The following is a 25,913-nucleotide window of genomic DNA, read 5'->3' as shown; positions in this document are numbered from 1 at the left end:
CAGACTGGGAGACCCTCAAGGCATAGTTTTAGGGCCCTAGCGGTGGGAAGGCGGTTTGGGCCTCAGGGCACACCTCAGACTTCTTAACCTGCCCCATTCTGGGTGTCCTAGGTTTCCTCTCCGAGGTCTGAGGTGGCCAGTGACACCGGTGAACCTTGTGTGTGCCACAGATCCAGCCCCCATGAGTGGGCTTGTGTGTGATGTGACACGCTCAGCACCTGACCTGTCTGGCAGTGTTGGCTCAGGTCCCCAGGATGTGAGGGGCCCTGTCACTGTCACATGTGGACAAGGCTGCAGAATACAGTTATGTGCTAGGGCATGCCCATGTGACCCTAAGCCCGGCCCTCCTGGTGATGAGGATGCAGCTCATGTGTGCATGACTGGTGACAGGGTATGGTGTCACAGCCCTGCGGTGCAGAGGCACTGACTGCCCATCTCAGGTGACATCTCCAGTAAAGCACTGTTTTCAGTTCTGTCTTCACTGTGGCCTGGGCAAATGACCTATGGGGGTCCCTGTCCCAAAAGGGAGACCCCACTTGGCCAGCATTTCCCTGAGCTCCCTCCCTGCCTGTCAAGGGCCCACCTGGTTGGAACAGGAATTACCTTGGGGTCAGAGGTGAGGAGACTAAGACCTGCCTGAGCTGAAACAGCCCCGCTTTCTTGGCCATGCCTGCCTGGTGGTACAGGATTCCTGGGGCTGATGCAGAAGAGGGGTGGGGCGTAGTAAGATGCCCAGCCCTTGTGACCTTGTGACACTGCCATGCCACTTCAGCACCAGGGTGGGTCGGGAGATCTGAGGCCCTGGTCTTACCATCTCTGCCTTGGGGACCTTCAGGCCTCAGTTCTCATGGAGTTCATGGGTTCTGTGGCTCTGTAATCAGGCTCGGGTGGGTCATGGGGCCATAATTTCTTCGGGGGTGTGTCCAGGATGGCCATGATGGGAGAAGAGAAGGGATCTGTCAGAGACACTTGGTTCTGGCCTAGTCTCAGGCTCCACCTTCGTCCTCTCTGCTCTGACCTGGGGCTGGAGCTTGTCTGTCTCTGGGGGAGCCTCACTGTGCTGGGTGCCAGCCGAGTCCAGAAGTGCACTGCCTGTCCAAATCCATGGGGTGGAGTGGCCTCCCAGATCCTCTGTCCCCACAGTGATCTAGTGGTGTGCCTTGGACAGAGGCTGGGTGGGATGGGGGGGCTTTAGAAAGGGAGGGACTGAGGTGCCCAGGGAAGGGAGCATGCAGGGTGAGAACATCCACCAAACATAGACACAAAATAGTTTATTTAAAAATGTTCTTTACAAGGGCAGGAGGGACTGCTGGGGATTTCTGCTGGACTGGCATGGGGCTGTCCTGCCTCTCCCTTGCCTAGAGAGGGTTCAGGGAAGACCTTGGTGAAATTTCAGCATGGAGGGAGGGGATAGCCAGCTCCTCTTCTGGGCAATTCACAGTGTCTGGGGAGGTCTAGGGCAGCACCGGGCATCTCCTGGGCCCCTTCGCCAACAGCTTACTAGCAGGGATGTTTCTGGCCTACAGGAGATGTGGTTCTGGGACCCTTTGTGGGACCTTTGTCCACCCTATCAGAATCCAGTCTTCACTGGAGTCCTGGGGCTGACAGCTAGTGGTAGTCATGGCTGTGACCTCCAAGGCTTGGAGGTGGGAGCGTAGGTCTGGCCACCTCTACTCCCTGGTCACGTACACCTGGTGACCCTAGTTGTTGGCTAGAGGCTGGAGGGAGAGGCCAGTGGCAGCAGTGGTGGCAGTGGCTACATGCTGCTGGGGCAGGCAGCGCAGATTTCCAGTCTTGAGGGCACACTGCACTGGCCACAGTACCACGCAGAAAAGCACCAGTAGCAGCACTGAGACCAGTGCCAGGCGCCGCCAATCTGCACATCGTTCCCAGCAGCGGGCCAAGCGGGCCAGGCAGCCCCGGCGTGGGGCAGGGTCCGGGACAGGCACTGGAGGTATGGACTCAGCAGGCTTGCTTAGGCCTACCTCCACACACAGGAAACCAGGTGCCTCCTGGCCAGGTATGGTAAGTGGTGGGCGGCAGCACAGCTTGGTACCCTCCAGCCACACTGGCTCCTCCCGCCGCAGGTGCACTGGCAGCTTGGCCTGCAACTGGCGGCTGGTACGAAGCCCAGGGGCCCCAGCAGCTGGTACAGCGGTGGGCTGCCGACAGAATGGACAGGGAACAGCCTCTGTGCCAGGGCGGCCTATGGGCTGGGCAGCTGCCAGCCGAGCCAGGCATTCTAGGCAGAAGATGTGGGTGCAGGAGAGCTCCTTCGGTGTCTTGAAGATGTTGTCATAGCCTGAGAAGCAGATGGAGCACTCCAGTGGCGAGGCCACCCGCTCCAAGCTGGGGGTGCAGGGGGACTTGGGGCTACTGGCCAAGCTGGAGGACCCAGGCACGGAGGATGCTGTGGAGCTGCTCCGGCAAGGGGGCAGCACAGCCACGTGCCCTACTTCTGGGCCTGATGACATGGGTCTGAACTGCAAGACAAGCAGAGGTCCTGTCACTCTTTCTCTTTTTCCCAGCATCAGCCCCACAAATCAAGAAGGACACCGTACCTCTATGGGCACCTCCTGAGCTCCTCCTGCCTGTGCTGAGGTCTTCTGCCCACACTGTAACCCACCTTCTCCTGTGGGACCAGGCATACTGGTAACCCAGACCTAGACAGCCCAGCAGGGCTATAGGTATGACAGCCATGGGCCTAGGGCTCTTGCTGATGGTGCAGTGGATGCCTTGGTCAACAGTGGCCCATGCCCTTATTTCCCTTGGGCTGTGTGGGGTGGCCCATAGCTCTGTGTGGAGAAGATAGCTCTGAGGGTGGGGTGGCTAGGGTCTTCAAGCCAAGTTAGGGGAGGTTTGAACTTGAATCCCAGTAGGCTGCTGGTTTGGCCAAGGATTAGAAATGCCCCTCAGCAATAGCCAGAGAAGTGAGGTGCAGGTTTCAGCCACTTGCCCTGGTCCCTGAGTGTTGAGGTCACACAGCTGGCCACTGAGAAAGGGGATGTCAGGATCCAGGACCTTCCTCTTCCAGGGTCCACCTGGCCCTGCCTGCTGCCCCTCTCTGAGAGGCCACAGACATCCTGCCTGGGGTCTGGTAGGTAAGGGGGTGACTCATCCTTCACCTCAGAGGTCCACAGGACCCCACGGAGCCCATGCCACAGCTTCAGTGACCTGAGCTGTGCCTGGCCTGACCCTCACCTGCTGGTTGGTCCCAAGTGGGTGGCTGAAATGGCTCAGGTTACTAAATTGTCCCTGTGACCAGGTGAGTCATGTGACATCATGGTGATGTCATGGGGTCCCAGGTTCCTGGTAGGTGATATCACCCCACTTGGGGCAGCAATGGTCTTAGCAGGGCTGGGGGAACCTCAGGATTGTCTTCTCCCACCTGTCCCTCACAGAACCGGTTCCCTGGCACCAGGCCTCACCCTCTTAAGGTGCCCCACCCTGAGCCTGTGCAGGTGAAAAGTAAGACAGGCAGGGCTGGACTTACCTGGCAGCTGAGGGTCAGCGGCTCCTGGGCATGGTCTTCTCTGCCAGCCACAGAAGGGCTCTGAGCCTCTAGGCTCTGCAGCTCCAAAAGCGTAATTTCTCTCCTCAGCCCCGTTCTCCGCTCCACCTGGTAGGTGTCTGTTCACAGGCCAGTGTCCAGCAGCTGTCTTGTATCACCAGCCTAGCAGGCACACCCTCAGCAGTGTGGGGATGTACTAGGTCTAGTCCCAAGCTCTGTTGCAGGCTGCTATGGTTTCTCAGGCTGTCAACTTCAGGCAGGTGTATTTATACCCTCCAGGTCATACCAACCCAGGGTGTGGCCAGGGCCCAGGGATTGGCTGGCCTCCTGCCCTCCCCAGCAGGCCAGGCATGGGTGGGGAGGAGAGCAGGTGAGGGTCAGAGCTGCATGGCCTGAGGCATCACAGGCCTCTGCAGCATGGAGTTTGGAAGGTGGACAGTAGATGAACAAAGCCCCTATCCCTGGGAAGAGGATTTGGCCCATTTCAGATGGGCACTGACTTTGGAGTGGGCCCTAGCCCGGATGGCTGCCCTGTCCACTTGTACCACCCATGTCCTTCCTGCACCCCCTCTCCCACCTCCCAACATGTTCTCCACACACATGCTCCAGTTCCATAGCCTTTGTGGAACTTCCTGCTCTGGGGTCCAGGAAGTAGGTTTGAGAGGTCAGAGCTGGGCTGGGCCTGAGCAGTGGCCTCAAGGGTGAGGTCAGGGTGAGGTCTCCAGGCTACAGGGACACTGTTCTCCAGCAGGGTTAGGGAACAGTTAGGGTTAGGCTTCTTCACCCTGGCCCAGCACAGTGGATCTCAGCAGAGTGAGCTGGACTTGGTGCCTGTGGACCTCGCTGCTGAGAGCTGTGCTCTGGACCCACAGCTGTCATACCCACCTACCTGGGGGCCCACTGTCACCTCAGTGGCCTGGACCTAAGGCCCCCACAGTATGGCTTTCTGCATCCTGGTACTAAAGCCAAGTCCCAGAGGGCCAGGTTATGGAGGGCTAAGGGGATGAAGGTGCTATTAGAGGCAGACCTGAGCTCAGGAAGGGCCTGAGACTCCTCAGCTAGTCCATGACAGGGAAACCACAGGAAGGAGTCCAGGGAGAGGTGTGGTATCTAGGGAGGGAGGAAGGTACAGGGTTGCTGAGGACATGGGATCCTGGAGACCTGCTGTGAGAACATCCCCAGGAGTGAGTCTGTGCAGCTCATGACTCTGTCACATGCTGCCCAGGACCCACCCTGAGTCCTGGCTGCTCAGGAACATCCTTCTGAGGGCTTCTGGGAACATCGAAGCTCTGAGGTCACTGGGGCTCCTCAGAGGACAGGCAGTGCCCAGAGGCCAGGTGACAGTGAGGCCTGAGAATGTGTGGGGCAGGCCCTGAGAAGCTCAGACCAGCAGCACAGGTGTCTAGGGCAGTAGCTGGGCCCACCTGGTCCCCACCCTGGCCAGCAGGAAGCAGAGAAGTAACAACAGGAGCTGAGTGATACTGTGTAGGCCTGTGCCCCCCACACCAGTACAGCACAGCAAGCAGTGTGCCTGTGGGAGGCATGTGGGTGCCAATGCACGCACAGGGACCTGACCACCACCCCCAGCCATAGTGATCCCTGGACAAAGTCTGCACAGATGTGCACCAGATATGGGCCGGACATTGAGCTGTCCTGGGCAGCTGAGCCCAGGAGGGGATCAGCTCTCACCAGAGCCCACCCTGGCCGTAACCCTCCTGCCACCAGGGCCTTAGTCCTGATGATGCCCTGCCTGGGTGTAGCCAGGCAGTGAGGCCCCCCAGAGCCAGGCTCATCAGGGTCCAACCCCACCAGCTCAGAACTGGACAGTCTGCGGTCCAGTCATCAATATGGGAGGTGTATCTGTTCCTATGGCTCAGGCCTGGGATTCCTCCCTGCAGACCTCTTGGGTTAGAGGTGCCCATGGGGCTGGCCCTGGCCTGACTTCTACCCTTTGAATCCCTCCTGCAACCAGCAGTGAGCATAAGGTCACCACAGGCCTCAACCCAGCTGCTGGGCCTGCCCTGTACCAGTTGTCCCAAGCTACCCTGAGACCACTCAGAGTGCTGCTGTGGGTCCTTCCTTGCTGCCCCCTACCCTGTCAGCTCTAGGTGTCTCCTAGTGCCAGTAAAGCCAATGTGGAGGGACCTGGAGGGACTGGACCAAACCTTAGTTTCCAATTTAAACCACAGGTTAAAAGGGGAGAGGCTCCAGCACAGCCTGGGAAGAAGGGCTTGTGCAGGGCCACTCAGGGAGACAGGGGAAGGAGCCCTGGCTGTGCCCCACGCTGCCTTCTCTGCCTCCGGCCTATCAGAAATGTCTGGAGACCCCTTCCCCACCTCAAAATCCTTCATCTGGCTTGGGCAGAACAGCCAGGTCAGCTCAGGATGGTGTGACCCATGGGCAACCTAAGTGTAGAGAAGAGGTATATGGGGCTGACTCCTTCCCAGGTCCCTGCTGCCTCTCATGTCTCAAGGGCAGTGTCCTCAGCCCCCAGGACAGAAGGGCCAGGTCTGAAGCTTCTCCCCATGCTCTGGCAGGGGTCCTGCTCCCTGGTGCTTCTCTGGTATCCAGGCTGGGGTTAGAAGCACAGGCCAGGGTCCAGAGTCCGATAGTAGGTGTCTGAGGTACCGAGATAGAGGCCCAGGTCAGTGACAAACAGGGACAGGACTCAGTATCCCAGGTGCTCTGCCCTCCTCGGTCAGGAAATGTCCTCATGCCCCCAGGCCTCTCCAAAGAGCCATCCTTTCACAGGTTTGGAGAGTGCTGTGTTAGGTGTGGATGGCCAGAACACAGTGACCAAAGGTGACTACTGTAGCCTCCTCCCAGGGGCTCTGGGTTGTGAGGTGCCCACACACCCCTGCCAGGTCTGAGCAGTTGGAGCAGTTTGGAGGAGGCAACCACATTCTTCCCTTCTTTCATCATGGGGTGGGCTTGCCATGCAAAGAGGCAGCCAAGGCAAGCCCCTCACTTGGAACATCCTGAAAGGTGAGGGGGCTGCACCTGGGGAACAGGTCATGGCCAAGCATGCACTTGAGGTGAGTTGAGCTGAGGTTTCTGCTTTCAGATTCCCGGCCAGGCACAAAGGGGTTCTTCCCCACCCCTCCCTATCCTTGGTCCCTTGCACATGGTGGTGGGGAGGGTGGCCTAGGCCTAGATAGGGGTGGCACCTCTCACATGCAGGGAACAGATGACCCTTGAGATGGTAAGGAAGACCAAGAGAGAAGCTCCAAAGAGTTTACTTGATCAGACTTGACATGGGTGGCCCTCACCCTCGCTGTGGAAGAAGCTGTCAGCTCAAGTCCCCAAGCAAGCTCCTGTCAGTGTCGATGAAAAGTAAACTCCAAATGTGCATCATGGTGCCACAGGGTCAGATCCCTCCAGTGTGAGCCAGACACTGAAGGACACAGTGTTGGATACTTCAAGTTCTGGGCCAGACCATGCACTAAGCCCAGCACAAAGGAGGTAGCCGCCAAGAAACGTCCTCCATAGCAACCCACATCCAGTGGCACTGGACAAGGGCCACCAGCTGACACACCCTTGGCAGCCCAGTGAGGCCAGTAACCTATGGCTTCAGGGGTGGAGCCCATGGATGGACACATCATTGTGGGTACCCAACATGAATGTCTGTGCTGGCTACAGTCTTCCCCTGTGAATGACGGTCTGCCCAGCCTGGGCTGAAGACCCGGGCTGAGTATAGCAGCACCTTGGCCTCTTCTGTTCAACAATGAGATGCCAACGCAAAGCTAGGGAACACCTGGAGACAAGCAGCCCTGGTGTGCAGTCTGGGCCACCATGGGGCAGTTCACTCTGAGGTGCCTCAGCCCCAGGGGACCATGTCTTCCCTGATGGCTGAGCCTTGGCTTCACTCCCCTTAGAGGGGTTTGTGAGGCTCCTTGGCTCGGGTGTAAGAGCCCTGCCTGTCACAGGCTCAAGGCAGGGGCCTCCCCACCCTTCTGAGGGGCACCTGCAGGCCAAGCTGGTCCTGAATTTTGGCTGTCTCCTGAAGGCTTGTACCCTACCCCTTTGCTTCCAAGTGCCTGGTTCGTTAGCTGATCAGCATGCGAGGGACAAAAGGACTGCTCAGCTGGTCAGTGGGAGCCACACTTGGCCTGTCCCAGGCCCCAGGTGACGCGGTCCTCTGCTAGCTCATCCAGGCAGCCCCAGGCTCCAGGGTACAGGGAGGTGGGGTCTCAGCTGGCCTCTGAGTCAGACATTGCTGATGCGGGCATCCACCGCAGAGAAGGCAGAGGTGTCCAGGGCCCTGTCTGGGGGCCTTTCACGCCTCACATATCTAGGCTTTCGCACTGGAACAGGGTAAAAAACAAGTTGGGTAAGAGCCAGGAACAAGCCAGGGCTGGGTCTGCTCCAGGGTTCTGGGGAGTACGGTGGGCCATTGCAGGTTAGGGTTAGCATGTGCCTGTTTACCCTGACCAGGGAGAACTGGAGGCTCCCTGCCCAGAGATCCCACCAGTCCCCACCTGTGTGCACGACGGCTCCTCCAACACATGCTCCTTGGAGCCCCAGGCTCTGCACACAATAACCTAGGCCTGGGCCAGCCCTGCTGTCCCTTAAGACACAGCCCACATCTGCAAGGTGCATGGTAGAGGGCAGGAGGGGGCCCCCACTAAAGATATGGCCATGTCTTGAGCCCCAGAGCCTATGAATGTGCCTCACTTAGAAGACAGCTGTGACTAAGTTAGGCTGTCAGATCACCCTAAGCCCAGTGGCCAATGTCCTCAGAGGGAGGTAGAGGGCAGAGCGGAAAAACTGAGATGAAGAGCAGAAGCTGGAGGTGGGGGAGGGACCCCAGAGCCTCAGAGCCAGGGGTCCCCTCAGCACCTTGATTTCTAACTTCTGGCCTCATAACTGTCAGAGGATCAACTTGTTAAGTCTGCCTGCCTACCTAGCTAGCCTCAGGCTGTGGTGGGCCTCTGTGTCACCAGAGGCACCTGTGGCTGAGGCTCAGAGAACTGGGACAAGTGCTGTTTGGAACAGGGCAGGTCTAGTCTTTGTTTGGGGTTTTTTTTCCCCCCGTACTGGGAATAAAACTCAGGACCTTGCACTTGCCAAGCAGGCATGGTGCCACTGAGCTACATCTCCAGCACAAGGGCAGGTCTAGTCTTGATCAGGCATTGCTTTGGCCCTCCCCTGGTCCCCACACCAGACCTCTGTACAGTGGGAAGACCACAAGCTGGGGAAGGAGGCTGGGTGATTCAACAGTGCTGTGACAACAGGTCAATCACCTAATCTGCAGCCATAGCCTCTTCTACAGTGGGTCACACCCGCGTGGGGGTACCTGGTAGGACAAGGTCCAGGGTCATACCTACACTTTGCACCTTGCAGACAGAGTTTATCCTGAGTGGGGCTGGAGCATGGCCAGGGAGGGTCTGGCCAGTGCTGGATTCCCCTCTCTCTGGCCCAGCCTAAGGACAAGGGTAGACAGTGTGCAAGCCAGGGGGCAGGTGGTAGTAGGACACCTAACGAGCGTTTGTCCCTGTTCCTGAGTTGGGTACAGATTCCTGGGGACCCATGGGGGCATCTGCAACCCCAGAGACACAAACCCCTGAAGTGCCTGTGTGGACATGTGGACACTGGTGTGGTGCTGTCTTTACCTGAGGACTGGGCCGCAGGGATCATCACAGCCTTAAAAAGGAGAGAAAGGCAGTGTGAGAGGTAGGCAGTGTGTGGCCCAGGATGCTCCCCAGGCAGCGGGAGTACTTACGGCTTCGCTGGGCTGCAGGGCTGGTGCTGGGGAAGGAAACACATGTCAGTCCTGACAAGGGTAGGCAGTGGCTCTCCCAGGCCCGGGGCCTAGCAAGTCCACCTTCCCTTGCTCCTGCAGCCTGGCTGCTGCTCGCTGCACCTCCCAGTGCCCCAGGGAGAGCCACTTGTTCTAGACCCCTTCTCCTGCTTCCCAGCAAGGCAGATAAGCAGGGAAGGTCGCTTCTCTAGCTGCCATGACAGGACCCTAGGGAGGGAATTCCCTCCGGTGGTCTCTGCCCCAGGTGGCACCCAGGGCCCTCGGAGTGCACTGAGATGCTCTGACCCATCTCATTTCCCTGTCCTGTAGCCACCAGGGCCAGCCATACCCAGTGCCTGATATGCTGCAAGGTTACTAGGGAGGCAGAGATACTGGGAGGGCACAGGTGCGGGACTTGCCATGGCCAGCTGAGCCAAGGCCACCCAGAAGTGATTCTGAAGTACTTGTCTTGAGTAGCACTGGCCTGAGGCCACCTCAGGTTCTCAGGACTGTAGGGCACCTAGTGCAGGCTGGGGGTGGGCAGAGAGGGGCATTAGGACCTGAACTGTGCCCTTGGGCATCAACCACCCCTCGAGTGGGCCAGGTCCCAGCAGCACACTGTTGGTTGGACAACTGCAAAGTACCTTTATCACTCCTGTAGAAGATCCTGGGAAGCTTACTGGAGCGCTTGAGATAAAAGAACCCCGCCACAGAGAGGATGAGCCCCATGCTGATGAAGAATGTTCCCAGGAAGAGGGAGATAGCCACTTGCGGAGCTCCTGTGGCAAACCAACAGCCAGCCCTGGGGAGTCTGGGGTACCCAGGGTCCCCTGCTAATCCCCTGGGAGCCTCTGTTCCCTTCTGGTCACCTCTGAAGGCCCAGCACACTGGTGACGGGCCTGAGGATGCTGCCCTGCTCTCCTGGCCCAGACTTCTTGAGGTGGAGAGGGGGAGAAGAAGCAAGCCCCTTTGCTAACTCCAGACACAACCAGCCCTAGGCTCTCCACACCCCTTGGCAAATTCACCTCTCAGCTGCCTGGAACCTCCCCCCGATCTTTACTTGCCTAGAGCCAGGACAGGCTGGGGCATTGCCAGTCACTGCCAGCTGGGGAGGTGCTTTTTTACTCTGAGACACAGGTGCACCCATCAGACTTGTGCCTTACTCCACCTGGCTGGCACTGTGCCAGGGGGCCAGGAACCAGCCTGTCTTGTGCAGCTGGCTTCAACCTCGTCAGTGCAGGGCATGGGGCTCTCTAGAGCTCAAGTGTACTTTCTGGTGAGGTGAGTGGCAAGCTGAGCTCCTCAGATGAGAACTCCAAGCCCCACAATCCAGTTCAGTACTGTGCTGGACAGTAAGGGTCCCCCATAGCAAATGAGCCCCCTCTGTAGAGGAAGCAGCTGTGCACTGGAGTAGGGTACTTCTCTCCCAGACTGTAATGCCCCTCTGCCTGGGTGCCCAGCCCTCTGTGAGCCCCAATCCCAGTCCCCGTGCCAGCCTCCTCTGCCAGTTGCACTCCTGGCCCAGGTGCATTTACCCATCAGGCTGCATCCTGCCTACCAGGGCATGGCCTCCAGACACTTTTACTAGGCCATGCCCTCCTCCCTGCCTTCTAAGCCTTCATCTCAGGTAGGACTATAAGCCCAGGACTTGTCTCTCCCAGGGCAGGGCAGGCAGTGTAGCAAGCATTTCTGCATGGTGCAACATCTCTCTGAGGCCTATACCTCAGAGGAGCCATTTGGGGCAATGGAGCCCTCAGGGTAGCCTCCATTCCCCAGAACACTTGCTGGGAGCTAGGGCCAACTAGGATTGAGGCAAGGGCCAAGTATGAACATGCAACAGTCAATCGCACACTGCAGCCTCTGAGGCAATCACAGGGGTATGGCACCTCTCTATCAATGCTACCCCCAACATGTGCCCCTACCTAAGCCAAGTGACTCCACCCTGCTTTGCAGGACTCTGCTACCCTCACAGTGATCAGGGTTCCTGCCACACAGCTCATAGCTGGGCCTGAGGCTGACCTAGACCTATCCCGGCAAAAGCCCTAATATTCCCTTCCACCCCCAAGACACCAGGCAGAGGCCTGGCTCAGGTCTGGGGCATTGAGAGACTCACCAAAATGTGGCCGGCCAGAAGTCCCTGTGCTCCTGTTCATGGGAAACTGAGTACCCCGGCCAGTGACTGTGGGAGAGTAGAGCTGAGGGGAGGGGGATCCCGCATGGACCACCCCACCCCACCTAAGGGGCAACAAGGTGGCCATGGGCAGAGCAGTCCTCAGCCCACAGCTGCCCCAGTGGCTGGAGGACTCAGGAGGGAGTTCCAGGAGCTGTCTACTAGTGGACAGTGCTCCTGGGCAAGGTGGGCCCCTACCGCTGGGGGACAAGGACAGTGGTGACCAAGTCTCCCCAGACTAGAGGTGTGAGACCCTGTGAGAAGCAGGGGAAGACGGAGGGTCAGTAGAGCATCAGCATGGAGACCTACAGCTTCTGCACTCCGAGGCATTGTAGGCTGGGAAGGTCTCATTCCTGCACCGCACACAGCTGATGCTCCCATCTGCATTCCAATGCCTATAGCAGCCTGCAGTGGGGAGGACAGTGTCTCTCAGGAAAGCAATCCAGGCCAGCTAAGAGTCTCCCATGAGATTTTCTGTACCTCAAGTTTGTCTTACAACCTTCCTTCAAGAACACCAATATGAGGATGGGGATTTAGCTCAGTTCTGCCACCTGCCTTGCAAGCTCAAGGACCCAAGTTTGATCCCCGGTACTCCCTGCCCCCAAAAAAGAACACCAATATGTTGCAAGTTTGGGCAGAACTGATTCAGATTCCAAAAAATAAAAATAAAAGCTCAACAGAAGGGCATCTTGCCTTCACCCAGCCTCCTGCTGTGGAAGAGCCCAGGTCCTTCTGATCACTACAGGAGGCAATTCAGAGAGGATGGTGATGGGCACCCAGTTACAGGGCTGTGTCATGGCCTCACCACTGGGGACTGAAGGCCTGGCCTTTATCTCGTGCCTCACCCATGACACCTCCCCAAGACCACCTCCAAGGTATGGACACTGCTGCCATGAGCACTGTGCACCCTCCCTTGGCCTCCACGTGGGGTATGCACAACCTGGATCCATCACCCTTGCACCATCCCCAGGGGCGCTTTCAGGGGATCCCTGTAGGAACAAGCCATATTTCCATCCCAGACTGCCACCTAGAACTTGTTCTCTCCCTGCCCGGCTGCGAGGAACCACCTGGTTCTTGCTGGCTAGTGACTGGTGGACAGCAGTCTTCCAGCTTCCTTTGAGGACAGAGATTGAATCTTACACCTTTACTTCTTTCCAACATCCTTAACAGCACAGGCTGGGCAGATGCATGCTCCAGAAATATGGACTGTGAACACTAAAAGCTGACCCTGGAACCTGTGTAGTACTTGGGACTAAACCACAGGCTACAGGCCTTTCATACTGAACTTCATGGACATTTAGACTAAACAAATATGCCTCGGTGAGACGATGGTCTTCTGTGGCAACAGGTAGTGTGACACCAGTGGACAGGGGCCTGAGAGGGACATCAGCACAGGGCAGCTCTAGCAACACTGGGAACAAATGCACAGAGCTGGAGGATTCCAGGTGCAGAGGACCATAATACTGATTATGCCCAAAGGAGGCTGTGAAGAGTGAGTCCAGCCGAAGCCCTAAACACTGAGGTCAGAGTAACTCAAACCCAAACTCCGTTCCCACAACTAAAACCTTCAGACTAGAAGGACAATATTCTAATTTACAACCACAGATTTTGTCTATTCTGTTCCCAATTCAAGAATGCTTTATCTTGTCTTTTATGAATTTCCATAGAAACCACTCGTAGCTTGCCTTTAACCTGATTGCCAAAAAAGTCAGTGCCAGAAAAAATAAGAACCAAGACAGCTTATATAAAGGTGTAAATTTCTAATGATGAATGTCATTACATTGTATACCTTAAATGTACCAATAAAATTAATTTTAAAAAAAGTCAGTGCCAGGCCAGGGATTTAGCTCAGAGGTGCCACCACCTGCCTTGCAAGCACAAGGTCCTGAATTTAATCCCCAGAACCAAGAAAAGAAAAGGGAAGAAAAAAAAAAAAGTCAGTGCCTGGGACTGTCCAGAGCCTTTGTTGGCTGCACTGGCATTGGTCATCCTGGCACCCCGCTCTCTCTCTCCTAGTTCTGACTTTCAGTTTTATTTCTCAGGCCTGCATTGTATACTGGACAGGGGACTGGAACTTAACTGGAACCAGGGGTCTCTGGTACGAGGCACTTGGTTTCTCCACCTGGGTTGAGCTGTGTACCCTGACATGGAGCTGTATCAGAATGGTCATCCTGAGCAACTGCCTACCCCAGCCCTGTGAGGCAAGGGTGGACCCCTGGGAGGACCTCTGGAGGGACCCTGGGAAGACCTTCCCCAGGAGGCCAAGGAATCCAGTGAGGTCCATGACACAGAACACAGTGTTAACACCAAGAACCTCCCTGGAAGCTTCCCTTCAGCTGTTCCTGTGCTGAGAAGCAACTGGGCTACTGGCAGGGAGAAAGCAGGGCCAGAGAGCTGGCGGTGGCCTTGCATGCTGTGCCCAGAGTTGCTCAACCTCACACCCTCCCAGGATTCCCACTCCACTCAGCCCGCAGTGCTGCCTTCCTGCCAATCAAGGCCCAGATGCCCAGCCCTGGCCTCTCCTTCCACAGGCTCCATCACGGCCTCCATGTCTTAGTCACACCCTCCTCCCATGGCAGCTGGTCAGCGTCCTCAGGGCACAGTTACCCCATGAGCAGCCACTCTGGGTTCATGCCCTCTTTCCTTCGAGGGTGTGATGGACCCCAGGATGGGGGTGCTCAGGCCTCCCTTACTGAAATGATGGTACTGAGCCACTCCAGCCTGAGTCCACAACAGCCCAGAGCAATACCCTGCCTCAAATGAGGGCCTTGTTCCCTGCAGAGACAGGAATATCACTGCAGAGATAGGAATATCACTGGACAGCAGAAAGAGACGGTGGCCCTGGCATGATCTGGTTTGGGTCCTCCCCGCTCCCCATACTGCCCTAGTTGGCTTCACCAGATTACCAGCAGGAAGCTCAGTTGGGCTCTTTTGCCCAGCACTGTTTCTGTGCTGCTCACCCAAAAGGGGCAGGCAGGCAGGGTCACACATGTGGGCACTGGTGGCTTGGTCACTGATCTTGTGTCTGCCCATGACAAAGTGGCTTACCTGGGCCACACAGGTTTGTGCCGGGGCAGGTAGCATTGATGTCCACCACATCCACACAACACTCTGGCTGCTGGGCCTGGAGAGGAGACAGTGGTGAGACTGAGGGCAGCCAAGGCAAGGTGGCTCCCTGCACACAACTCAATACCCACAACCTGCCTCCCCCAGAGTCAGCACCAAGTGACTCCTGGCCCTGTTGGCACAGAAGCCCACCCTGCTGATCCCCTGTGTGGCACTCTAGGGAAAAGCTCAATCCTGGATAAAAAGAACCAAAGCTGGAAAAGTGCTGATGTAGGCAGAGCTGAGGCTGAGCCTGCTTGGAGAGATCCTTGTGATACCTGGACTCAGTCTGGTCACAGCACAGGAGTCTCTGCCCTGTCCTTTCCATGGGGCCCCTCAAGTGCAGTGGGCAGCACTGTGTCTGAGCTATGCAGGGCTGTGGCCAGTGAGCATCTGAGGAATCAACAGTATAACGCTGGGACCCATCTGGTGTATTCTGAAACAGCCACAGGACTCTGAACTGCATCCTGGCTGCAGGGGAAATGGGGTTCTGAATACACAACCCCAAAATATACCACTTCGGTACTTGAGAACACAGAAACAGGTCTCTCTGAACTCGTATTTTCAGCTCTCAAGCATCCATAAGGCTCTCATGGAAGACATGTCTTCCCCAGCCTGAGGACAGGAAGGCCCATATTGTAGAAGAAAGGAACACAGGAAAGAGCCTCAGCTAATGGCTGACCAGGGCTCCTTTCAAGACCAGGACTGTTCCTCCTCCTCAAGCCTGGCTATCACACACATGTTCATTTCTATGATCTCCATTCTTTTGGTACCAGGGACCAAACTTGGGACCTTGAACTTGCGAGGCAGGCAGTAGAACCAAAGCTAAATCTCCAGCCCTGGTTTCCACTCTATACGGAGGCTCCCATGTCACATCAATGTGCTTTTCTCTTATTAATTTGCCTGTTATTATAGGAGCCTCAGCCATGAACTTTGTAGTAGCTGAAGAAAACAAATTTCTCAAGGCTGAGGATTTAGCTCAGCAAGACAGCATCTGCCTGGCAAGCTCAAGGTCCTGAGTTTGATCCCCAGTACCAAAACAAAAGAAAAAACAAATTTCTCTTCGCCGACGTGGGGCAAGGAATGTTGAGCCCTCCTGGGCAGTAGGTATCCTGTGGTCAGTAGGGTCTCCTTTCTCTGTCCCTCAAGGCCTTGATAAGGAGGTGGTAGCAGCCGAGGCCACTCTCTACATGGTCTCCCTGTTCTACATAGAGCTCGCCAGCCTCTGCCTCTCTGGGCCACATGTAATCAGAGGGTGGGAACATTGTAGTTGGTGAAATTATCAATCAGTGAAATCATTTGTATTAGTCACCTACTAAAACATGCTGTTCCGCTCCACTGCAGGGTCAACTCTAGAAACTCCTTCATGGGAAAGACACATATTTTTATAGATGATAAGGAAATGTAAACACATTGGGAAGAGGGGACCAAGCACCTTCCCTGCATTCCTGCCAAAGGTTTCTGAAATACCCCACAGCTGCTGGGGGCTTCCCTATGGTTCTCTGCAAGTGTATAGGGCTTGTAGCTTGGTCCCAAGAAGTACCTGGACCAGGCCAGTCTCAGGGAGGTGGAGTCACACCCCTGCCCCACCTCCTCACATACTGCACATGTGACAAGTGCTACATAGCATTTGCAAATATGAAAGCCTGTTCACCAACACAGGAGGGCTGCATAGCTCTCAGGTGGGGCGGGACGTCCCCAGAGTGCTATGGGATCATCACAGCTGGGGTTCCGTTTCCTGTGGTGTGAGCTTGGTGGATCATGAGGGGTATGTAAGGGGAGATCGAGGGGTGCAGGGAGGGTCTACATCGCCATAAGAGAGGCCGTACCCATTGCATGGCTATCCCTCAAGTTAGCTGTGGTCAAGTCAGGGAGCAGTACCCTAATCCTCCAGCCATCCCAGTCTATGTGGCCCCCACCTGATCCTGGCTCAGGGTCCAGAGCTGCTGGCATCAGCCCTTCCAGATACCACAGCATACTGGAGTATCACTCCTGCGGGGGAGCCAGGATGCTCCGCTGTGAGGACACCACCAGCCACCACTACTGTCCTTCAAGCAGCAAAGAGATGCCACAGGGAGCTTCAGTCAGCTACAGCAACAGAGAGGTTAGCAGAGAAACTTCTGGGAGGCAGGGCAGAACAGCTGCAGAGCCACTCCGTAGCTTTATCTGGATCCCTGGGGATGAGCATCAGGGGCCTCCTGGGCCAAGGGTGAAACTCCAGTTTAACTTCCAGTTACTGGCCATATGCTCATGGGACAGGGGCACCAACCTTGCTTTCTGTGGATGTGCTGGCGACTCCCACCAGAAGGCCAGCCAGGAGAGCGAGGCACTGCAGGGCCATTCCAGGGAGCTAGAGGACAGCAGGGTCTGTGCAAGAGAGGGGAAAGAGGGCAGCAAAGGGTAGAGTGGGAGGGAGCAATCCAGAAGGGGTCTCGTGGGGGGCCTGCAATGGAGGGATGGTGCCTCAGCATGAAGAGGACGGGGCTTTATTGGGAATTGGTTGCCCAAAAGGGTGGAGTGAAGCAGGGAGAAGGCAGAGCCTAGCAGAGGGCAGGGTGAGTTTGCAGGTCAGCTGCTCCCAGGCCTCCTGGAGCAGTGGGTGCAGGTCAGTTCGAGGGGCTCTTACCTGCCCCTCCAGGGTAAGAGCTGCAGACATCGGCTCAGGCTTCAGGGCAGTCACTGTTCAGCACGGCTGGGGCTGCTGGGTCACATGGAGCTCATGGACCTGACCCTTGTGAGCAGTAGGCCAGTCAAGAGACTACGGCTGCTAGTCACTGGGAGGTCAACTTCCTGGCAGGGAGGGTCTACAGCCCAGCAAAGGACAGTCTGGAGCACTCTCCAACAACTCTGCCAGGTCCGGGTCCTAGATGCAAGGCCATTTGGGCCCCTGATCTCCAGTTTGCAGATGCTAACCTGTTCTGGTCAGACTCTGCTCACATCATGAGCATGGTCTCCCAAAGTCAGTCTCCCACTAAGTGGCCAGGGCCTTGGAGTGGACTGGGACTTTCAGGGTTAGTGTTCCGCCTTCATAGCTCTGAGCCACAAGAGTTAAGTATCCAAAACCATGGCCCCAGTGATACAGAGCTTTAAAAACTCTAATCATGGGGAGATCCAGAGGGTAGGCCAACTGGAATTGCACACTGGGAACAGACTTCTCAATACAGTTTTGTTTTGTTTTTTGGTACCAAAGACTGAACTTGCAAGGCAGGCAGCGGAACCACTGAGCTAAATCCCTGGCCCCCTGGGAGCAGACTTCTTAAGGCTCAGATATTTCGTGCTGGGAGCCCATAGGGCTTCATGCCCACCACGTTTCTAACACAATGAAAGATAAGCCTGCACCCGCCTAAAGGCTTAGTATCATTTGTACAATTTTTAACAACCATTAACTCAAAAGGCAAAACTCAATGTCTGCCCCAACACAGCTGGGTCAATACTTCAACACAAAAGTTACCTCTAATGTGACTTTTCCTGGGCGAAGGCAACTGCAGCGTGGAAACAGCTATGCCAGGTGTCTCAGCTCTGAGCACAGACTTCAGCAGCAGCGTCCTGCCTGCTCCCGGCTAGTCCCAGAAAGAATACAGATGTTTCAGTCTGGGGTGGGGAACAGGAACTAGGTTCTTGGAGAGGATGTGGAATCTAGAGGCTCTGATGTGAATGTTCAGAGGGACTCAGGATCTTGCCCCTCAGCTGGGAGTGGGAGTGTTGGGGAGTGTCCTGCCACTGACCTTATAGAGATTCAGCCCAGGGTTGTAGGTAGTGACAGTACCCAGAGTTGGGAGGTGCCTCCCAGGCCTGCAGGAAATCTGCCCTGAAGGGAACAGCCTTTCTGGAGGAGTTTCAACTATCCACCCCCACAAAAAATGCATGCTCCCCTTCCCCCATGCAAGGACACACAAAATCACAGCAGAGGCCACTCCTTACCCACAAGGTATAAGCAAATCCCTTCTTTTTGTCTATTTGATATTTGCTTTCCCCTGCCTGGAGAAAATTCCTGGTGTCTGGCTCACTTTCTAGGAAGGGGAATCCCAGGGCCAGGTCAAGTCACTAAAAGAATCTGAAGCCTGCCGGGGATTTACCTCAGTGGTTTTCGGTGGCCGCCTTACAAGCACAAGGACCCAAGTTCAATCCCCGGTACCAAAAAAAAAAAAAAAAAAAAAAAAAAAGAATCTGAAGTCCATCCTGGCGTGGTGGTGCACACCTGTAATCCCAGCACTCAGGAGGCTGAGGCAGGATGATCCCTGTGAGTTTGAGACCAGCTTGGGCTACATAGTGAGTTCCAGGGCAGTGTCAACTACATAGTGAGACCTGTCTCAAACACCACCCCCCAAAAAAGAATCTGAAGTTCAAGATTTCAGACAATACTTCCATCTACTACTTGATCAACTTTACTGAGGCACGATTTACATACCATAAACCACACCCATTTATGGTCCATAACCCAGGAAGTTGTCAAATTATTCACCCACGAAGCCGCTAGCCACCAAAACCAAGCCCTCTGTGGTCCCTCCTCCCTCAGTCCTTGGCCTCAAGCATCCACTGAGCTAGCTGACTGTATCATTGCAAATCTCTGCCTTACAGAATTTCCTTTAAGTGGATCACACAGTATGTACACCTTTGTGTCTGGCTCCTTTCAGCAGTGTCACAATCTTCAGATGCACTGTATAGCTGATCTGTACCCTTTTTTCCAACTAAATGGCCTTCCATTGTGTGGATATACTTGATTTTCTGTACTCATCACCTGCTGATGGCTATCTGGGCTGATTCTGATGTTTGGTGACTATGAATAAAGTCGATATAGACACCCTCGCACATTTACTTGTATGGATGTGTTTCATTTCGCTCAGGTAAATACCCAGGAGTGGAATGGCTGGAACTTAGGGAGGAGTGCTGTATGTTTAACTTTCTGATGTTGCCAAACTGTGTTCCACAGTGGGTCCACTTCACCTTCCCATGAGACTGGCAGGAGAGGTCAGTTGTTTGCATCCTTGCTAAGACTTGGTGCTAATTGGTGGGTGTGCAGCAGCATTGTTCTTGTTATCTGCATTTCCCAGTCATTAGCCACTGGTATATTTTTTGTTAACCTATTTTTTGGTATCACTGTAAACAAAAAGGAATTTCTGATTTCATTTTCTAGTAGCTTGCTGCTATATGTAACAAAACAGTTCATTTTTGCAGATTAATTTCTTATAAAATCACTTAATAGCTCCAGGATTATTATTAGATTTCTTAGGGTCTTCTATATAATCTTGTCATCTGCAAATAAGTGCAGTTTTACTTTTTCTTCCCCAGTCTTTATGATGTACTCTGCTTCCCTCCTGCGGCTCGTGTGCACTCAGCAGCACACCTGAGTAGAAGTGCTGAAAGCAGTTGTCCTCCCCATTCTTCACTTCAGGGGTAAAGCGCTCAGTGTAGTGCAAAGTACAGTGTAGGTTTCCCCACATCCCATCCTGGGAATCGAACTCAGGACCTTGGCTTGCAAGATAGGCACTACATTCCTGGCACTATGGCATAGGTTTTTCACAGATGCTTTTTATCAGGTTCACAGTTTGCTTCTATTCCTACTTTGTCAAGAGTTTTTTAATCATAAAAAGATTTTAAATGTTCTCAAATGCCTTTTCTACATATATTGGAATGATCATATGGATTTTTCCCTTTATTAATGTGGCAATTACCACTGTCCTATAGATTCTAGCCAGTACAATAAAGAAAACAAAGCCATAAAAATAAGAAAGGAAGAAGTCAAACTGTCTCCAATCTGATGATATGATTATTTTCAAGGTAAATCCTAGGGAATCTACCAAAAACAAAAAAACAAACAAACAAGAAATCCCCAAAATATCATATAATCAAATCTGGCAATGTTTCAAGAATATAAAGTCAATATAAGAAATCGTATTTCTAAAAATCATATTTCTTTTCTTTTCTTTTCTTTTTTTTTTTTTTTTTTTTTTTTTTTTTTTCTTTTTTGGTACCAGGGACTGAACTTGGGATCTTGTGCTTGTGAGGCAGAAGGCGGAACCACTGAGCTAAATCCCTGGCCCAAGAAATCATACTTCTAGCCGGGTATGTCGGCACATGTCTGTAATCCCAGCACTGGGGAGGCAGAGGCAGGAAGATCACTGTGTCAGAGGACAACCTGTGCTTCACAGTGAGTTCAAGGCCTGACTGAACTACATAGCAAGACCCCATCTCAATCAATCAATCAATCGATTGATCAAGCAAGCAATAGCTACCAATAAATTTCATTAAAAATGTACAAGACCTGCTCATTAAAATTATACGTTTTTGAGAGAAATGAAATATCCAAATAATATAAAACCTTACTGTGTTAATGGATTAAAGCATTCAATATTGTTAAGGTACAAATTCCCCTAAAATTAATCCCAGTGAAAGTTTCAGCAGTCTTCTTTTTGAGGAACTAAGTTGATTCAAAGTTACAATTCAAAAGTTATATGAAAATGCAAAGAACCTCAAATAGCCAAGGTGGGGTTTGTTTTTTGTTTTTTGTTTTTTTTTTTGGTACTGGTGATGGAACTCAGGACCTTGTTGTGCTTGCGAGACAGTTTTGGTGCCACTGAGCTAAATCCCATGCCCAACCAAGATGGTTTTTTAAAAGATGGAGGAAACACTTCTGACTTCAAGATTATAATTCAGTCTAGACAGATGAGGAGATAAGCAACATGTCAGTGAGACAGAGCAGAGAACCAGAAAGAGACCTTCGCTGATGGTTTTCAACAAGATGCCAAAGTGAATCAGTGGAGAGGGAAAGCCTTTGCAATAAATGGACGATCTCATCTCACATTGCAGGAAAAACTAAATAAGATAGATTATGTGGCTAAATGGAAACACCAAATCTAGAAAGTTTGTAAAAGGAAACAAAGGAGAATATTTTCATGACTTTGAGTTGAACAAAAATTTTTATTGTCGTTGCTTTGTTTTTTGAGATAGGGTCTCACTTTGTAGTGCAGGCTGCCTTTGAACTCACTATGAAGCCCAGGCTGACTTGAACTCATGACAATCCTCCTGCCTCTGCCTCCCCAGTGCTGGGATTATAGGAGTGCACCACCATGCCCAGCTGGTTAAAGATCCTTGGACAGGACACAGAAAGTTCACTGGAGGAAGAGAAACAATTGATAAATTTAAATTCATTTAAATTAAAAAAAACTCTGCTCAGCTGGGTGTGGTGACGCATGACTGGAATCCCAGCTGAAACAGGAGGATCACAATTTTGAGGCCAGCCTGGGCAATTTACTGAGATCCTGTCTCAAGATGAAAGGCCTGGCAATGTAGCTCAGGGGTAGAATGCTTGCCCAGCATGCACGAGGCTGAGTTTAATCCTCAGTGGTGGGGGACACTCTGTATCCTAGTTGGCAAATTTGCTTCTGAAACTGTGTTCCATGCGCACTGGGTCTAACAAATACATAGGTGAACAGCAGATGGTGGGAGCAGGTTCTCATCACGACAGTGAAAGGTACAGATAAGCACATTCAGGCGACAGACAGACAGACACAGACACACACACACACACACACACACACACACACACACACACATATGCACATAGGCTAGCTCTGTCCACTGAGAGGTCCTAGAAGGAATAACATTCCAATGGCCACAAGAATACTCAGGTCCAGATCCTGGTTTCCAAGATCATTCTCCAGTCAATCACAGAAACTAGGTTTTCTTGGAGAAGTGGCTGACCCCAGGGCTGGGGCAGAAAATGATAATGCTAGGAAGAAAGGAAAGCCTCAAAAAACAAAGGAATGGAGGCAGGTCAAAGAAATACTGGAAAAAAGAAAGAAAAAAGAAACACAGGATCCAAAAAAGGCACTCCAGTACCAAAGCCAGAGGAACATAAGCAGCAGAATAAACAGCACAGCTCTGAATCACAGCCCAGCACAGAGCCACTATCTACAGTGATATCAGCCAAGTGGCTGAAGGGCAGATACATGAGGAGGAGAAACACACCTTACCAAAGAATCCCAGATAGCACAGGTACACACCTGTCCCCAGGGTGGTCTGGTCAATGACTTGCTTCCAGAAAGGAGGGACGGGGAAAGGGACAACTGTGCAGTGCACATGTGCAGACATCACCTTGGCTAAGTATCCAGTCACTATCCCCAGGGTGTGATCAGGGGACTGGAGTATCACATGGCCACCAGGGATGCCCTGATGGGATGTGATGGGCTGGCACCTGACAAGATCACCCATGGTAACCCTTCCAGGAACCCAAAGCCCAGTACATCTATGAGAAAACACACCAGACAATTCAAACTGAGGGAAAACCTATGAAACCTGATCAATCTTCCTTAGAACAGGGAAGGTCTGAGATGCTGCCACATCCCAAGGGAGCCTGAGGAGATGTAACAACCAAATGTAGCCTGAGGTCCTGTAGAAGGAAACAAAACCTGGGGCTTCCCTGCAGTTGCTGCCCAGCTGCGCCTTAGCTGATGAGTATATGTTTGGGTACAGTACTGCTACCGGAAAAGTAGGCAACATTTCTGTAAATCTAAAAGTATTACAAGTAAACAAAAAAAAAATTAAACACACCATTAATGACATGAATAGACAGCCAGGGATTTAGCTCAGTGGAAGAGCATCCACCTCACAGGTGCAATGTCCTGAGTTCGATTCCTATTAAAAAAAAAATGACATGAATAGGCATTCAAAGAACGGGAGTAATATCTCCAACACACAGACCTGACAAAAGCCTGTATCCAGAGTATATAAGGGACTTCACAAACAAGCAACTAAAAAAATGGACAGAAAGGGCTGGGGATTTAGCTCAGTGGTTCCACCACCTGCCTCACAAGTGTAAGGACCCAAGTTTAATCCCCAGTACCAAAAAAAAAATGGACCGAAGACTTGATCAGACACCACAAGAGATAATCTGAACAGATAATACAAAGGAGGCGCACTCAGCACTGTCCACTCCAGGTCACTGCCCTGCCTCTTCATGTAGGAGCACACCTCAGAACTACCTGGCTATGGCAGTCTCTCTGGGTATTTTCCCAGGAGAAATGAAAGTATACGCTTACAAAAGACATGTCCCAAAGTGGGCACACCATCTTTAGTCACAAACACTAGAAACCCACTACTTTGGCACCTCAAGCACAGACGGCAGAGCAGAAGGCAGAGGCATATTATGGGGTGGCACCACTACACTGCAGGTGGTGGCTGGAGCTCTGCAGGGCTTGCCTCTTCCTGGGAAAGGGACTGGAAAGGTTTATGAGCAACTCCAAGGGACAAAGGGACATTTCACAGGAGTGTGGGTTGCATGGATAAATGGGCTCATCCAAACCAACATCCAAGATCTGTGTAACTCCTGGAACATGCAATTCATTTTCTTTTTTTCTTAATTGTTTATTGATACATTTTAGGTACACATTATGATCTCATTCATCATTGGGAATTTGTACCTGTGCATGAAATATTTTGGTTGCAAATAATTTTCTATTCTGAAAATTTTATCGGAGCCTAAAAGCTAAATAACAGGGTAAAAGAAATTCTACAGTGTAATGAAAATTCAGTGGCAATTTAAACTGTCCCACATGCTGTTTCACAATTTACCCTTTTCCCTAGAAGAACTGGTTTCAATGAAGTCATAAGGCATTCAGGATGCTGTCATTTCAAGCAACAAATTAGCCTTAGTCAGTCATAAGGGGTTGGGTGCTGGCAGGACAACCCTACTACAGGGACCACCCACACAACACTGACAGTAACTGCAGCTCCTAGCAGCTGTAGGAAAGGAGAGGCAGGAGGTGATGGCCAGCCTTGGTGAGGCACCCAGGCAGGCAGCGCGGTCATCTTCACAGCAAGCAAAGGAGCCAGTGATGTGAAAGAACTACCCAGGACTTATGAACCCATGCCTTTCAATCTAAAAATCTCATCTTTTGCGGAAAACCATTTGACTAGATACAAAGATAATGTTCCAGTCTGTAGAGGTTCATGGCAGATACCAGGATAAATCTGGGCTCTCAGTGCTACCCAAGTGGAACCAGGCACCCTGGAGCCTACCCAGATGACTCCCCTTGAGGATGTGGAATCCTCAGTGCTGTAGTGACCAGAGAGGTTTTCTTTAAGTGAGTTACCTGGCAAACAAGAGTTAACTTGGAGAACCAAGGCAATGCATGGAAGGGCTGGGGATGTCTTGGGGGTCCCTAGGATGCTGCCTGTGAACCAAATGGCTCAGGTGACTTGGGTATCACAACATCTACTTGTTCTGTACACTTTTGGGGAAAATACTGGCAGCAAGATGTGTCAGAAAAAAAATAAACTTCAAAATCCAGTTTTATTTCCTTCTATGCACTTCTAAAAATAAAGTGCCTATTAATGATTTGGGTTGAAAATAAACTACTGCTCAGTGGCTAACTAGAAGTAAAAACCAGAATAATCAGGTGGATTATTAAACTCCCTCTACAGCCTTGACCAACAGCGTTGTTTGCAGGTTAACGCTGTAGAGAAGGGACTGGAATTCGGAGTGCAGCTGAGTGGTAGAGAGGGTGTTTTGAATGAACGTGAACCTGGATGTGATCACAAGTATCGCAAAAGCAAACCTTGGAGAAAGAGGGGTCCTCGGTTTAGCCTTCTGTGTACACTACAATAAAACTAAGAAAAACGGAAACCGAGAGAGGAACAACTTTTACACCTTCAAATTTCATAGGACTGGGCAGTTAAAAATTGTTACAGGGCTGGGGATTTAGCTCAGTGGTTCCGCGGCCTGCCTTGCAAGCGCAAGAACCCGAGTTCAACCCCCGGTACCAAAAAAAAAAGAATTCAGTTATAAAAGATCTCGAGCAATGCTTTGCATTTGCCAAAACTCGGTAAGAAATGTGTCCACACCATTTGCGCTTAAACTGCACACCGAACACCCACTCGGGTGCTGTGGAACATCACACGCTGGCTGCATCGTTCAGCGACCAGAACGGACCAAAGAAAGCCAGCCCCACGCCTCGCAGAGCGCCCCGGCTCCGGGCACCTGGCGCCGTCTTCCTCCATCCCTGTCCTTTGCTCCACCCGCGCGGCACTGCGCTCCCCTTCCGCCCGCCTCCGCCCGTCCCGGGCGAGAACGCGACCAAATGCCAAGACGAGCGGCCCTCCCACCTGGCTTCTGGTGCACCCGCGAGTCCGGGCGACCTCAGCCCAGCGACCTTTGTCCCGCTGGTAACCCCTACCCCCCAGGGCCCCACCCGACCGGGTTACTCACTCAGCCTAGCCCCGCAGGTTCCTCTTTCGTACCCCCCGCCCTGCCGGCGGCCGCGCTACGACGCCTGGGACTTGTAGTCTCTGCTCCGCCCCCATCGGGAGCCGGTGGGCACAGCTTCTGGCCAGAAACTACAACTCGCGGCGTCCCTCGCGAGAGACCGCCCGATGCATCCGGCCCCCGA

At 53.0% G+C, this 25,913-nt stretch overlaps 2 protein-coding genes across 8 annotated transcripts; both read right to left on the bottom strand.

Annotated features, from left to right (window-relative positions):
* Positions 1-1,287: 1,287 nt before the first annotated feature.
* On the bottom strand, positions 1,288-3,567 carry Rnf223 (ring finger protein 223). Its single transcript, XM_010627672.2, has 2 exons — positions 3,494-3,567; positions 1,288-2,483 (listed from the first exon to the last, which is right to left on the bottom strand). Exon 2 carries the CDS (start codon positions 2,472-2,474, stop codon positions 1,701-1,703), a length of 774 nt encoding a protein of 257 aa, XP_010625974.1. The 5' UTR covers positions 2,475-2,483; positions 3,494-3,567; the 3' UTR covers positions 1,288-1,700.
* On the bottom strand, positions 3,504-25,810 carry CUNH1orf159 (chromosome unknown C1orf159 homolog). 7 transcript variants are annotated; one of them, XM_010627670.3, is made up of 11 exons: positions 25,733-25,810; positions 17,978-18,086; positions 17,153-17,257; positions 16,796-16,893; positions 14,470-14,545; positions 11,731-11,826; positions 11,365-11,430; positions 9,896-10,030; positions 9,234-9,259; positions 9,124-9,154; positions 3,504-7,815 (listed from the first exon to the last, which is right to left on the bottom strand). In XM_010627670.3, exons 4-11 carry the CDS (start codon positions 16,865-16,867, stop codon positions 7,718-7,720), a joined length of 600 nt encoding a protein of 199 aa, XP_010625972.1. In that variant the 5' UTR covers positions 16,868-16,893; positions 17,153-17,257; positions 17,978-18,086; positions 25,733-25,810; the 3' UTR covers positions 3,504-7,717. The 7 variants fall into 7 exon arrangements, with proteins under 7 accessions (XP_010625972.1, XP_019063512.1, XP_010625968.1 ...); XM_019207967.2 differs by lacking the exon at positions 9,896-10,030 and having other exon boundaries at positions 7,699-7,815; XM_010627666.3 differs by having other exon boundaries at positions 7,738-9,154.
* Between the last annotated feature and the right edge of the window lie 103 nt (positions 25,811-25,913).

The sequence above is a fragment of the Fukomys damarensis genome, unplaced genomic scaffold (assembly GCF_012274545.1).
Source record: "Fukomys damarensis isolate Sample0158 unplaced genomic scaffold, DMR_v1.0_HiC HiC_scaffold_23, whole genome shotgun sequence".
Lineage (NCBI taxonomy): Eukaryota > Metazoa > Chordata > Mammalia > Rodentia > Bathyergidae > Fukomys > Fukomys damarensis.
This window is presented reverse-complemented; position numbering and strand designations above follow the sequence as displayed.

Coding starts and splice junctions, on each gene's coding strand:
- Rnf223 (XM_010627672.2), bottom strand. CDS start 2,474: ATGTCATCAGGCCCAGAAGTAGGGCACGTGGCTGTGCTGCCCCCTTGC.
- CUNH1orf159 (XM_010627666.3), bottom strand. CDS start 16,867: ATGGCCCTGCAGTGCCTCGCTCTCCTGGCTGGCCTTCTGGTGGGAGTC. Junction 11,827..14,469: donor CACAAACCTGTGTGGCCCAG/GTAAGCCACTTT, acceptor TCCCCACTGCAG/GCTGCTATAGGCATTGGAAT. Junction 11,431..11,730: donor TGCCTCGGAGTGCAGAAGCT/GTAGGTCTCCAT, acceptor ACTCTCCCACAG/TCACTGGCCGGGGTACTCAG.